We start from the raw sequence: 12,797 nt of genomic DNA on the forward strand, positions 1-12,797 counted from the left end.
AGGGTTAGATACATGGCAGAGATGCGCTTCGTGTTTTTTAAAAGCTTTGAGGGGATATCAGCAGCACCGGCTGACGAGGATAATTTATGATTATCAATGAGTGCGGATATTCCATCTGGTGAAAAAATATTATCCGGCATTGGAGACATGAGAGCAACATGGAAAACATGAAGAGGCACATGTGGTTCCGTAGTGAAAACAGATGAAAATGCATTATTCAACAGTTTGGCACCGTCAATATCAGGTAAAATTTCACCATGTTTCGAAATTCTGACAACTGGGGATTGATAACCTGCCAAAATTTTTTTTGGTTACTGCTGAGCATGAGGGGTAGTTCTGAATAAAAAGAATCAGTGCTTCTGCTGCCGGATAGCTATCAGGTAGGCGCGTTGAGATACGTACTATTTTTCCCAGGAGCTATGGCTTGGCCTCAGTTTAGCGCAGCGAAATAGATGTTTCTTTTTGTTTTCCAGTTTTTTAGTGCATTCATGAACCATGGTTTATTACGATCAGAGCGAAGTGAGAAAGTTGGTATAACGTGCGCAACGAGGTTAGTCATCTTATTTTGGAAGAGTAACCAGTTTCTTTCTTTTTTTTTATCGAGCGATTTTCAAAACCTAATTCAAATTATTGATAGAAAGCGGCTAGTTCGTTGTTTATCGTGGTATAGTTCCCTTTTTCATACAGGCGGATTGTTTTCTGATCCGAATAACGTACTATAGGTGAAAACGAGAAAACAGCATGGATTACTTTGTTATCACTTATTTCGCGTAGGTAGCTAATGGAGGACATGCTTTCGGGATGAGTGGTTAGTATGAGGTCTAGGATGTTAGCCGAGCCATGAGTTGTACGCGTTGGCTCTGTTATCATCTAGGAGAGGTTAAAATTAAGGCAAATATGTAAGAATTCTCTAGCTCCTGTCATGCTAGTAACTGTGCTAGAATAATTTGACCAATTGATATGTGGGTAATTGAAATCCCCAAAAAGCAAGATGCAATCATTCGGGAATGTTTTTGTTAAATGGTTCAAGGTGTTATTGAGATCGTGGGGGAAGTCAGGATTACTGTTGAGGGAACGATAACAGACACCAAGAAGTAGTAGCTGCGGATTAGCGCTAACGAAAAGCCATAGAATTCCTAGGTCAGTGGCCACATTGACTGTGAAGCACATTAGATTTTTTTTTTTTTTTACTGCGATAAGAACGCCACCGCCCCAGCACCTTGCCTATCTTTACGAAAAACATCGAAATTCGGTAGTTCACTCAGAACTTCACCGTCAGCGACATCATTGGTAAGCCATGTTTCAGTTAGTATAAGTAGGTCACTGCCAGACGAAGATACTAGATCTGATACTTGTCCTCTTTTCGGAAGAAAGCTTCTTATATTAGTAAAAATAACAGAAACTGAAAAAGATTATCGGGAGCAGGCTGAGCACGTCGAGACGAATGCTGTTGACAGCGTGGTAGCTATAGTTCTTTCACGGATTGTGATGCTCCATCAAAAATGTGACGTTTTGAACCTATGAATAATGTTATAAAGCGAAGAGAAAAAGGAACTGATTGGCTTCGTGCAAAAGCGACCAGATGTTTTCGCGCGTTCTGTACCGGCTTAGAAAAATCCTCACCCATGCTGTACGAAGTGCTTTTCAAGCTTGCGGCCATTCGGCAAGATGGCTTCTTTTGTTTTAAAGAAGGAGAACACGAGAGCATGGGCTTCTAGTTAAACTGGGCAGCACCGGTGGCAGGTCACGATATTATTGGCATCAACAGATGCCTTCTGCGTAGTGTACGATGAAGCGGTGAAATTAGACAATTCACGCTGTCATGCGCACTGGCGTACCTGTGCGTTTGCGCATTTCTGCCCCGACATGTTCCATTTGACATTCCTGTTGTTAGATACAAATGTGGGGACCACACCAAGAGAGTATTTTCCATCATTCGTGTCATTTTTATTTTGATTTCTGCACAACGACGTATAGACTGTTGTGTTCGTTTACTAATATCCAAGAAAATAACGCGACGCAGGAGGTTCGTCACCTTCGAAAAAGTGAGACAAAAAGGGTTAAGGCAAAATAAAATTCAGAAGACCCACTGGCCTACAAGAAGACACTCCTTCTCCAGACTAGGAATTGACTTCGCGGTGCATAATTTATCCACTACCTCCTTATTTCATCACATCGAGGTGGCGTGATGAAACGAGGAACATCGCAGGCATATGATGTGGTCAGTTGGCACGAGAAAGCGCTACCTGATAGCCGCGGAGCGAAGCCTTCCCACCTCCAGTGATGATAAGTAGGTTGTTGATATTGTTGTTGCTGTTGACGACGACGATGATGAGGATGAAAAGCAAAGTAAACAAAAGAAGCGAAATGATGAGATAGCCTAAGGGCGCAGTTGCGAGCCTACAGTGATGCATGGCGCTTCCTCCGACAGTAGGCTTCCAACTTTGTGGGCACATTGTTGTACCGCAGGACGCTAGGGCAACGACGCCATCCGTGGACGTCGCCGTGACTACAGCTAACGGCACGGAGGCAGTGAGCATGGCTGCAGCGGACACCCTGCCTCAGCAGCTTCCCAATGGCGCAGGACCCACAGCTGTGGCGGCGGCGAGCCCGAGCTGAGAGACGCTCTTCACGAGCCACCAAGCCCACAGGCATGTGATCTGAGCGTTCCGCGATAGCCTCTGTCCTAAGTTATGCCTATAAAGCCTTACCCAAAGGTAAAGATCACTTCTCAGAGAAATTTCCGTCGTCTTCGGCAAACACACAAAAAAGTCGCAGCTTCTCCCGAAACGCGATAACATTGATTGCGATAACAAATTAGTAGACGGCTATACGAAGCAAGGATAGTAGTGTTGTGGGCCGCATAAACTCCTAAACATGGGCATGCTAACTAAATTAACGAGCATAGCGCCACACGCGCACAAGCACACATGAACACATTTCGCTCGATGACTCGTCAAAGCGCTGGAGTGAGGAAGCGCGGCCACCGCAGCGAGCGCATTGACCTTCGAGGTGCCTCTCGTATCAACACGAACTAAGCCACGAAAACACAGCTCCCGGCTGACTCTGTCCCCGTCGCAGTTGGCTTTTAAGATAGCGCCATAGACAATTTTTCTCTATGATTTCTTTCTCGCGGCGCTCTACGTTTGTGCGCAGGTGCGAGTAAGAGCCGGTACGAGAGAGAAAATCTGGGGGCCTTCGCTTCTTGAGTATGTGGCTCTGCGTAGGCACTACGGTGGAGAAGTTTTGCGCGTGTAGCTTGTGTTTGTCCCTAGGCGTGCCGGCATGGGGGTCGAGTTTGTTTGCGCTCGGACGCTGGCTGCCGGTGCGGTGAAACAGGTGAACCAGCGCGCACTGACACCCCATTTGGTGGTCGCTGTGTCTAAAGGTACGACGGAGAGACTTCCTCGCGCGTACAGCGCTGGTGCTGAGTCAGCCATGCCGAATTATAACTTTGTCGCGCCTTATGGCACTCTACTTTAAAAAAAAAAAAGAAAACAATGATTTCCCCGGGGGGGCACTAGGGGCCGTAGTAGAGGCCGGGCCTGCTCTCCTGGATTTTTCAGGAGCATTTTTAGTGGTCCCCGTTGAATGAAATAACCGCATAGCGCCTTAGCAACCACGGTTGAACGCAGTTGCCCGATGTCTCGCTGTGAGGATTACTGGCTTTACGGCTCGTCCACGTTAAGTTAGGTTATGTTTAGGTTAGGTTTACGTTAGCTTAGGTTTTGTTAGGTTAGCGTAAAAAGCGTTATGGTTCCGCGGCGTTACAGCGGTTATGCCGTGCGGATTATTTATTGTCTTTGCGTCTTGGCCACGTGACGTTACGTTAGGTTAGGTTAACGTTACCTTAGGTTGGGTTACCTTAACGTTGCGTTACGCTAGGTAAGCGTAAAAGCAGGCGTGGCGCGGCGTGTTCTCACAACGGTTACGTCGTGAGCATGGTTGTCGTTCTGCCTCGGCCTCGTTAGGTTGGGCTAACGTTAGGCTAGGTTAACGTTTAGTTAGGTTAGCGTAAAATGCTTTAGGGGGCCTGGCGTATTCTTATAGCGGTTGCGGGGCCATCGAGTGTTCTCGGCGCTCTTTCAGCCACTCGCGTTCAACCTCGGTTGCTAAGGCGATGTGCCTTCTACATTTCAATATATGCTAATCGGCCTCTTCCACGGTCCCTACTGCTCCGACGGAAATACCTGCGATGTTATCACCTGTTTCACCGCGCCGGCAGCCAGCGTCCGAGCGTAAACAAACTCGAGCCCGTTCCGCAATGCCGGCACGCATAGGGACAAACGCATACAACACCCGCTAATAACTCCTCCGTAATGCCTAGGCACAGTCATACGTTTCAAGAAGTAAAAGCCCCCACATTTCCTCTCTCGAACCCGCTCTTATTAGCGCATGCGCGCAAACGTCCGGCACCTTCGCAAGTGCCACGCCCCGCTGTACCTACTACCAATAGTAAATACGCAGTTGGAGAACTGGGCCGCCCGAGCGGACGGTTCTAGCAGACCACATTTGCAGCAGACGACATCCGCTGCCAGTTTGCAATGTCTCGCGCTGTTCATCACTAAAGTTGTGCGGTGTCCACTTGTTTGGGATGCTGAACTGAAGATTTTCGCAACAAGGTGGAGGGTTCTTTGGGAAGAAATTATGGACTGAAGCCGAAGGTACATGTCGCAAGTGACGCGTGCTTCTATAAAGCAAATGTCGGCGTCGCTCGAATCGAACATGTCCGTTGGTGCCTCAGAATTGCCGCTTGTTTACATCTGTCATTTTCGAGTCCCATTCTTTGAAGCTGAATTTTGCCGACGTGCTGTTTTGTTCTTGCCTCTTCTTTCCCCGATGGTGACCGCATATGGGTCTGGACAGACGCGATGGCAGTCCACGCGTTTTTTTTTTTTTTTCGCAACGCATGTAGGGGCTTCTTTTTCCTTCTTTACAACTCCGAGCTAGCGTGTTCGTAGTTTGTTTGGTCATGGTCCTTCACTCAAAAGGTAAAGTACCCCGAGCTCTATCCAGCGGCCGTGGCTCTACAAGGGCCGCCGCCTTTGTACTGAAATGCCTACAGGCGAAAAAGGACGTGAGCTTCTTTGAAAGCCGTCTATAGGCGTCTTGCACGCGTTTGACCGAGCTGGCGCCCGAAGGCCTTGCGGTATTTGAAAACAAGAGCCGTTGGTAGACGGGCACGTGCTTTAAACCCATGTCGCGGAAATACGAACCAACCCATTCATTTGCTTCCATGTGGCTAATTATGCGTGCGTGTACTAAGCAAGACATTTAAGCTGTCACCTATAAAGAGCTAAAAGAGACATAAATGTGAATGAAAGAAGTTGTATTCACCGTTCCATACAAAGTGTTTTTATGTTTTGCAAGGTTTACAAGAACGAAAGTAGAGAACCAACTGAATACACCGATCAAACCCTCACCTCAAGCGCGCCAAAATATGGAAATGTGAGCAACGCGCAGTTCTTGAAGACTGCTGAAACCCGCGACTCACGGGAGCTTTCCGCAAGAAACACTGAGCATCACAGCGGCACTTGTCGCGCTGAAACGAAGCGTGTGAAACGAAGCTGCGCCTGGCGCGCTGCGCTGCCGCTATGCCACCGCGGCCACCCCCGTGACCGCGGTTATCGATTTCTCTCAACTAACGTGCGTAATGGAGCTTTATTCATTAGACGCCGCTGATTGCGAATTCAGTTGTCTACTTCACAGCTCGCAGCCCTAACACGGTTTGGCTGGTGAAGGCATGGAGGAAGGAAAATAATAGGAGGGAGCGTACGGCAACGTGATTGAAGCCAACCTGGTAACCTAACACGTGGTCGCACGTCAAAGTGCGCGGTTGCTTTTAGTCTTCCCTCTGTGCAGGGAGAGCCACGGCAGAGCAGAAGCGCGCACTGAATAAAAACCACTGGCAGCTACTGGGAATCAAACGTCTCAACAACTCTCGATTCTTCCTCCGCGATCTCGACGCAAGTGTTGAGCCACCACTGTGGCTTCACGGAGCATTCGCTTGCGAAGGCTGACTGCGTGATGTTTTGCTCCCTCTTATATTTTTCCTTCCTCCATGAGTGAGGGCATGTGAAGATGGTTACTCAAAACTAAGCGCAACAAATTGGTTGCTGCCAATAACCTGTAAATTCTTGTTAAACGCGAGAACACTAAAGCCAAAATTACCCTTGTTATCATAAAATGATATGTATCATTTGGATATTTATAATAGCTTTTCTTTGACGCAGTAGTGGCGCTGCAAGAGCAAGACACTATCCGCAAGCGCAATGCCATATCAAAACACTATTCTGAAACTCTTCACTCCTGCATGCCCCAACGCTCACACCCGCAAATATCTTTGGGGTCCCGAACTTCTGTGGCCCTATTCTAAAACTCTATTCCCCCCAACGAAGCTTTCTTTATCTTTTCCTTCGACTTAGGCCGCCGCCGCCACCGCCGCCGCCGCTGCTGCTTCTTCACTGTGCTACTTGTCACTGCGTTAAGCCCGCCCCACATTCAGCGTTTTCCCGGCGTTTTCTGGCGTTTTGTCACCCGGCGTCGCTCGGCGTCGACGCTGAGGCTGGCGCCAAGCCAAAACGTCGTGCTCAAGGGACACCAGATCTCGCCGCCGCCGTCGGAAGCGGCTCGACAGCGCCGACCAATCAGCGTGTGGCAGGGCGTGGCCGCGCTGCTGGCAACTCTTGCGAGAGACTTCCGCAGATTCGCAGTTCGCGCCGCCATTGCTGTTTGTTTGGTTGCTTCAATCATGCTACCGGCGAACATCGATAACGAGCTTCTTATAGCCATTGTAGAAGCAAGGCCGATATTGTGGCAGACCAAACACAAGGAACACAAGAATCGTGTTAAAAAAAACGTTTTGTGGATTGAAGTCGCCGCCATCGTCCTGCCGGGTGTACCAAATGCTGGTAAGATTTCTGCGTTTGAATTGCATGCCTTCCAGCTCTCTGAAATGTGTCTTAACGTTTACGAATGTAGGATCGTTTAACAATATTTTACGAATGTCGTATCAACCTAATATCGCAGTATACCATCGCGACCAGATATGCTAGTCTGCGGCGATGGCAGAGTGAAAAAAAAATTAGGGTTAGTGAAAAAAAAAAAAAACAGCACCAATCCACACTGTGACGGCTACAGTGCTGCTTCCCGGGAAACTCATGCAATGACCCCATGTGCTTTGCATTGTACGAACGCGCATGTAGTTTTGAGACCTCTTGCGTGTTTTTTATTTGAACGAACACTGGGGTGTGCATTTTTCGCTTCAATTCGCAGATTGATGTGTCGACGGAGACAATCCCGGGTGTCATGTACAGCTTCGCTGTAACAGAAAGCTGTTTTTTCTCTTTGAATTGTCACAGCTGATGCTACTACTATGGTATAAAGTATGCTGCGATGAGTGGACACAGGTGCTGAATTTGTAAACGGTGCCAAACTTTACCCATTGCTGAATTCCGCGATTAAACAATTTATTGCATGTGATAATGTTTAGCCGAGAAAGTGTGGCCAACTGAGCAATGCTTCGTGCTCCAGTGTGTTATGGCCATTGTGGATTGGATTAATATCGCATTTTTGCTTAACTGCAATGTTTCATCATGTACTGTCGGCCACAGAGTACTCGCAGCATTTTATTTCAAAATATGACTATTTGATTCGATGATTGATTGCAGTAGGACCATATTCTTCTCGTTATTGGAAAGCTTCCAATTTTTACACACTTCAAGAGACAAGTTCTTTAAGTAGGCAAAGTTGACAATGTTGAAGCCACTGAAACAGTAACTGCAAACTAAATACTGTTTCTTGTCAGTGGGTGCCGTGCAAATTTTATTTCCCAGCGTGTGCTGCATCCGAAGGTGAATGATCTTAAATAAAAGGTAAATATATGCGGCAAATAGTGTTCATGGCTAGAACACGCAGGTGTAGTGTCCGGGGCAGTTGAGGTTCATGGTTGCCAGGTGTGGAGTTGCGAAGCTAACAGGTGTTATGATTTTTGCAGAGAATATTGTGCAGACCCGATGGAAATCCCTGCGGGATAAGTTCCGCCGCTTGCTTATGGCAATGAAGAAAGAACAAAAGAGTGGAGCCGGTGCGGAGGAGACGGATGCAACAGAGCACGTGGCTTGGCCATATTTCGAACTGCTAATGTTCTTAAAAGACAGTGTTGAAGGAAGGCCGTAAGTTTTTTGGTGTAAATTTTGTGACCTTCTAGAACCAGTCATGTTTTCATTGGTGAACCTGTTTAGGCAGCAGTGCCCAGTTTGTAAAACCTGTATTGCAGAAAGAACACCCATAAATTGTGTTGAAATCAAGAAAAAAAAAAAACTTAAATTTCCAGATTTAGTGAAGGCTTAAAATAAACTTTAGCATTACAGCTCAGCTAAAGAAAAAAATAGCGGCACATTGCTGCTGCACACATTAGATGTAAGTTCACTTTTAACGAACCAATTATCGGTAGATCAATCTCGCTTCCTTCATGCTGTGTATAGTCGGACTGCAGTTCATTGCACTTCTAAAGTATTTTCAGAGTTTTATCTCGGCTTTGCATCACTGGGGGCCTTCATTTATACATGGTGTGGAATGGTGCAACTGGTTGTTGTGATAAACATTTAAAAATTCATTGCCAATTGTTATTACCAGTCACAGGCTCTCGTGCAAGAATGAGGGGCACAAGTAGATAGCAGATTCGGGATGGCTAGCATTCTAACCTGTCTTCAGTGCACACCCTGGGGTTTAATAAGCCAAGTGTTATTCTATTTCGGTCATAGTTCTGGTTTTTAATGCTTTGCACAGCTTTTTGTAAGAATGCATCTCAACTGATACCTTTTGCTACGTTTATTGGGTGTGCAGAACTTAGTTTTTGTTCCTGCACATGCATAATTTAGACGTAAACCACGGCTCACTTGCTGTTGAATTCTGTAGGGGGCTCGTGCCTTGTCAAGCTGCAATATGCAGATTTCTTTCCCCACTACCACACTATTTCTCATGGAGAAATAAAAGTACCTTTGACTCATTTACACTCAGGCAGGTAGGATAGCTTGTTCATAGTAGAAGCTACAGTGCTTTCAGCAGCTTTTTCTTTATGATAAACAGATTGGTCAGATGGCTGAGCAATTCTTGTAAACTCTGGAGAAAGGGCGTTGATCTTAAAATAGCTCCCTTAAAAAGGCTGGCAGCCCAACTTATCAAATGTCGCAAACATCATTTGGCAACTCGGAGAAATGTGGATGCTTGTTAGTCTTTTTTACTGGTGTTGAATGTGATGATATATACATTTTCAGAACATCTGGCAACATGAAAACGGCCGAACAACTGCTGCTTGACATCAGCAGCCAAGGCAGCTGCAGCGATATAGATGCTGTGTCAGTGACATCCGAGTGCACACAAGATGTGCCACTGACACCGGCATCCGGCACAGCAGAGGACACAATCTCGGACGAGAGCACACCGAACGAGCCAACCTGTGCACCCATCCAGCCACAACAAAAAAAAAAACGAAATAGGGACATGTATGAAAAGGAGCTACAGAATGTCGCTAACCAACTCAATAATTACAAACCAAGAGATATGGATGAACATTTCGCCCTCGCGTTGTTGGAACACATGCGAACTGTAAGGCCGGAAAACAAGATTGACCTGCAGCTGAAGCTGCTGCAGGTTGTAAAAGAATTTAAAGACTAGTGAAAATAAATGGAGATATGAAACTTGATTTTGTCTTCCAGAATAAATATCATTTGCATTGTAGGACTACATAAACAAAGAATTTTAAAGGTTCACTTCCATTCACCTAATCAGTTATGACTTTGCTGCCCTGTACTAGGAGGTAGTGGAAAAAGGCATTTACACAGGCCAATGAAAATCAAGAAGCACAGTAATGCTTGCATGGCCTTCTGATGTAATGTGATAATGTCGCAGAATTCTATTTTCTCGCAAAGGCCAGTACAGCTGGTTATTTTACACATACTGCAGCCCCTATGTGTGTGTGTGTAAAATAAATAACCAGCTGTACATGAAAACTGCGAGCAGAGAGTGAGGATCTGTGCACACAGTGCCACTATTGCTGGCATTGAGTATGACAAGTTTCGCAACACCTGTTGATGTTAGCTTAGTAAAAATGATGAGTACAGCCACTCTCTTCTGAACAAAATCGTGACAGAAAGTAGCAGTATATACCTAGTTAACTTTTCATGAAATTAGTGTTCATGTGTGTAACGTGGACAATGTAAATTACCTGCTGTGCTGAGATGTGCTACACCGATGACCCGAAAACAAACCAGACTCACCACAAATGAATTTTTTATTGTCACTCCATTTTGACAGAAACAGTACAGTTGATGCACATACAGGGGTTGGGAATGTGAAAAGTGATCCTGCAGTGATTTTTCAAGCAGGTAAAAATGATTCTGGAGCAGTCTTGTTTATGCAAGCCTGCAAAGTGGGGTTACAATTGTTACACCTTGCGTTCTGCACCTGCAGCATTAACACGTTCACTGCGTCTTGGCCCACCGGTGGGTCACGCAACGCAGTCCAGCCATGCTGGCGCAAACAACGAGGCGTTTCTTGCAGTGCGGCGATGATATGCTTCCACAAATGCATGAAAATGAGTTTTCACTATGATATCACAGATGGCGGTAGAGATATAAAGCGCGCCTATATTTATTGACATTGGCGCTTGCAAATGCGTCTGATGATAAAGCTGACGGCTCTCAAGAAGCGGCGCAGAAAATGTTCCAGCTACCCGCTCCAGCCTTTTATTCGGGCGCTTTTCATATGCGCAACATACTTTTGAAAAGAGCTCACAATGTGTTCAAGAGCTCAGCTGAAGAATTAGTCCGTCCTCTTCACAGTAACTTGGCTTACTCTCAGTGCCAAGCCTAGTGGTCTACATCCTTGTGCTTTCCATTTTTTACGAGCATTCAAAAATCGTGGACTGTCAAGAATTCGACGGAGGTACAGAAAACCAGAAGAAAAGACCCTGCGGTGGAAGCGGATCTGCCGGGACACACGGCAGCCCAAATACGCAGCCATCCACTTCGTGCGGCACAACTTCTGCTCTAGCGAACGTTGAGTGTTCAAACAGCGACGATGACAGCCTCGAGCAGTTATTGGAAAATTCTGAACTGTGGGATGGTGAGTCAAGCGTTTGCGGTGAAGCGGTATCTGAGGATTCGGAAAATAGTGATGTTCAGGCTGCATTACCTGCCGAAAGCTAGAATGCGATAACGACTAGAGTTGGAGCGATGTCGTATTCGAGCCCTCCTGTGCTAATCAGCCTCCCGACTAGCAACGATGCTCTCAGCTTGTTTTCTCTTTTTTTGACTGATGACATTTGGGACATGATCGACATGAGACAAACAGGTATGGGAAGCAGTACATAGACTCGAACGTCCTACAAGAGAAATTGCGCGTGAAGAAATGGACTGAGACAAACGTGCAAATAATGAGTGTTCATTGGTCTACTGATCTGCATGGGTCTAGTAAGGATTCCTAATCTGCAGCACTATTGGGCAAGAAGCGATCTGTACGGCATAAACTGCATTCGCCAGAACATGGCCCGCGACCGGTTTCTCCTGCTACTAAGGTTCTGGCATTTCACAGATAACGAGGAACCGAGCGCACAGCAGGGTCGTCTCTGTCGTATTCAACACTTGATGGAAAAAATGAATCGCAATTTATGCTCAGCGTTGGAGCCAGGCAAACAGATTGTCATTGACGAAACGATGATTCCGTTGCGTGGGCGCCTCGCCTTTAGGCAATACATCCCTGGTAAAACCCACAAATATGGAGTCAATCTATAGAAGGCCTGCACGAAGGAGGGTTATACATTGAAAATGCAAATATATGCCGGAAAATTAATGCCATAGCGGGCATGTGGCATGCCGAAGAAGTAGTAGTAAAAAAGGGGGAAGTCGTTGGTCTTGAATCCCACAACGGCGTATAGGTGCTGCAGTGGTTGGATAAACGGCCCGTTCTCCAGATGCCGTATGCTACAAAAATCCATTTTGTTTTTGTGGTCCGTTTGGTCCTTGACGTCAGGTCATTATTGTTTGATGACATAGCCGTGCCGTTCAAACGTCCGTGGGAAGTGACCTGACTAATGGCTGACTGGCGACCGGACCTCACTATTGGATGCACCTTGCAGCCCATATTGAACCACAGCCCGCAACGAATGGCAAATGCTATCGTCAACACAGGTGTCTGCTGCTTTTCATTTCTGTGATTGGTCGACTGCTGCTTTCGTCTGATGATTCCGTCAGGCTTACGTCATGCAAAATGGAGCGGAAAATGGACAATGGATTCTTATAAAATGCGGCCAAAGGGGAAGCAACTTCCTGGAAATGCATGGGCCAAGTGAACCACGTGATGATTTTCTGCGCTAGCATGCATGATTGAAGTAGCCCGCGCAAGCTGCGACCGAACATGCCAGTAGGGCCATCTTTTAGCAGGCGGAAAAAACAGCCTCGGAAGTGTGCCCCACCGGTGTGTCACGCCGCACCCGCGGAAAGCATCGGGTGGCCCACTGGTGGGCCACAACGCACAGAGATCAAAACTATGATAACGGGCTACGCAGTGAACGTGTTAAAAAAGTGTTGAGCAGCCTAAAGACATTTTCCATACTATTTTTGTATTAGGTGCTGGTGAAGTGACAAGAGGTGCTTCTCAACAAATGATGTGAAAAAGAAAACGAACACCATAGACATTTTTAAGTAATGCAACAGCATGGCATAGAAGCACCTCAAATACTTTATTATGATTAGATACCTGTCTCTTCATGTCTCGAAAGAACTGCAGTTGCATTT

The 12,797-nt window shown here is 46.4% G+C and overlaps 2 protein-coding genes across 2 annotated transcripts in view; both read left to right on the forward strand.

The window, feature by feature from the left end:
• LOC126538510 (adenylate cyclase type 3-like) overlaps positions 1-12,797 on the forward strand; it is a 385,015-nt gene that overhangs the window by 352,115 nt on the left and 20,103 nt on the right. The window contains exon 18 of the mRNA XM_050185368.2: positions 2,470-2,651. Within this exon, the coding sequence (XP_050041325.1) occupies positions 2,470-2,619 (150 nt within the window). The 3' untranslated portion in view covers positions 2,620-2,651. The remainder of the gene's footprint in view (positions 1-2,469; positions 2,652-12,797) is intronic.
• On the forward strand, positions 6,496-9,706 carry LOC126538506 (uncharacterized). The gene is made up of 4 exons (XM_072287695.1): positions 6,496-6,977; positions 7,362-7,378; positions 7,924-8,174; positions 9,279-9,706. Exons 1-4 carry the CDS (start codon positions 6,752-6,754, stop codon positions 9,676-9,678), a joined length of 894 nt encoding a protein of 297 aa, XP_072143796.1. The 5' UTR covers positions 6,496-6,751; the 3' UTR covers positions 9,679-9,706.

Source organism: Dermacentor andersoni, chromosome 4, assembly GCF_023375885.2.
Source record: "Dermacentor andersoni chromosome 4, qqDerAnde1_hic_scaffold, whole genome shotgun sequence".
Classification (NCBI taxonomy): domain Eukaryota; kingdom Metazoa; phylum Arthropoda; class Arachnida; order Ixodida; family Ixodidae; genus Dermacentor; species Dermacentor andersoni.

Bases quoted from the DNA above. Each gene is read 5' to 3' on its own strand.
- LOC126538506 (XM_072287695.1), top strand. From the start codon at position 6,752: ATGCTACCGGCGAACATCGATAACGAGCTTCTTATAGCCATTGTAGAA. The intron at 8,175-9,278 runs GTAAGTTTTTTG...ATACATTTTCAG, and splicing joins GACAGTGTTGAAGGAAGGCC to AACATCTGGCAACATGAAAA.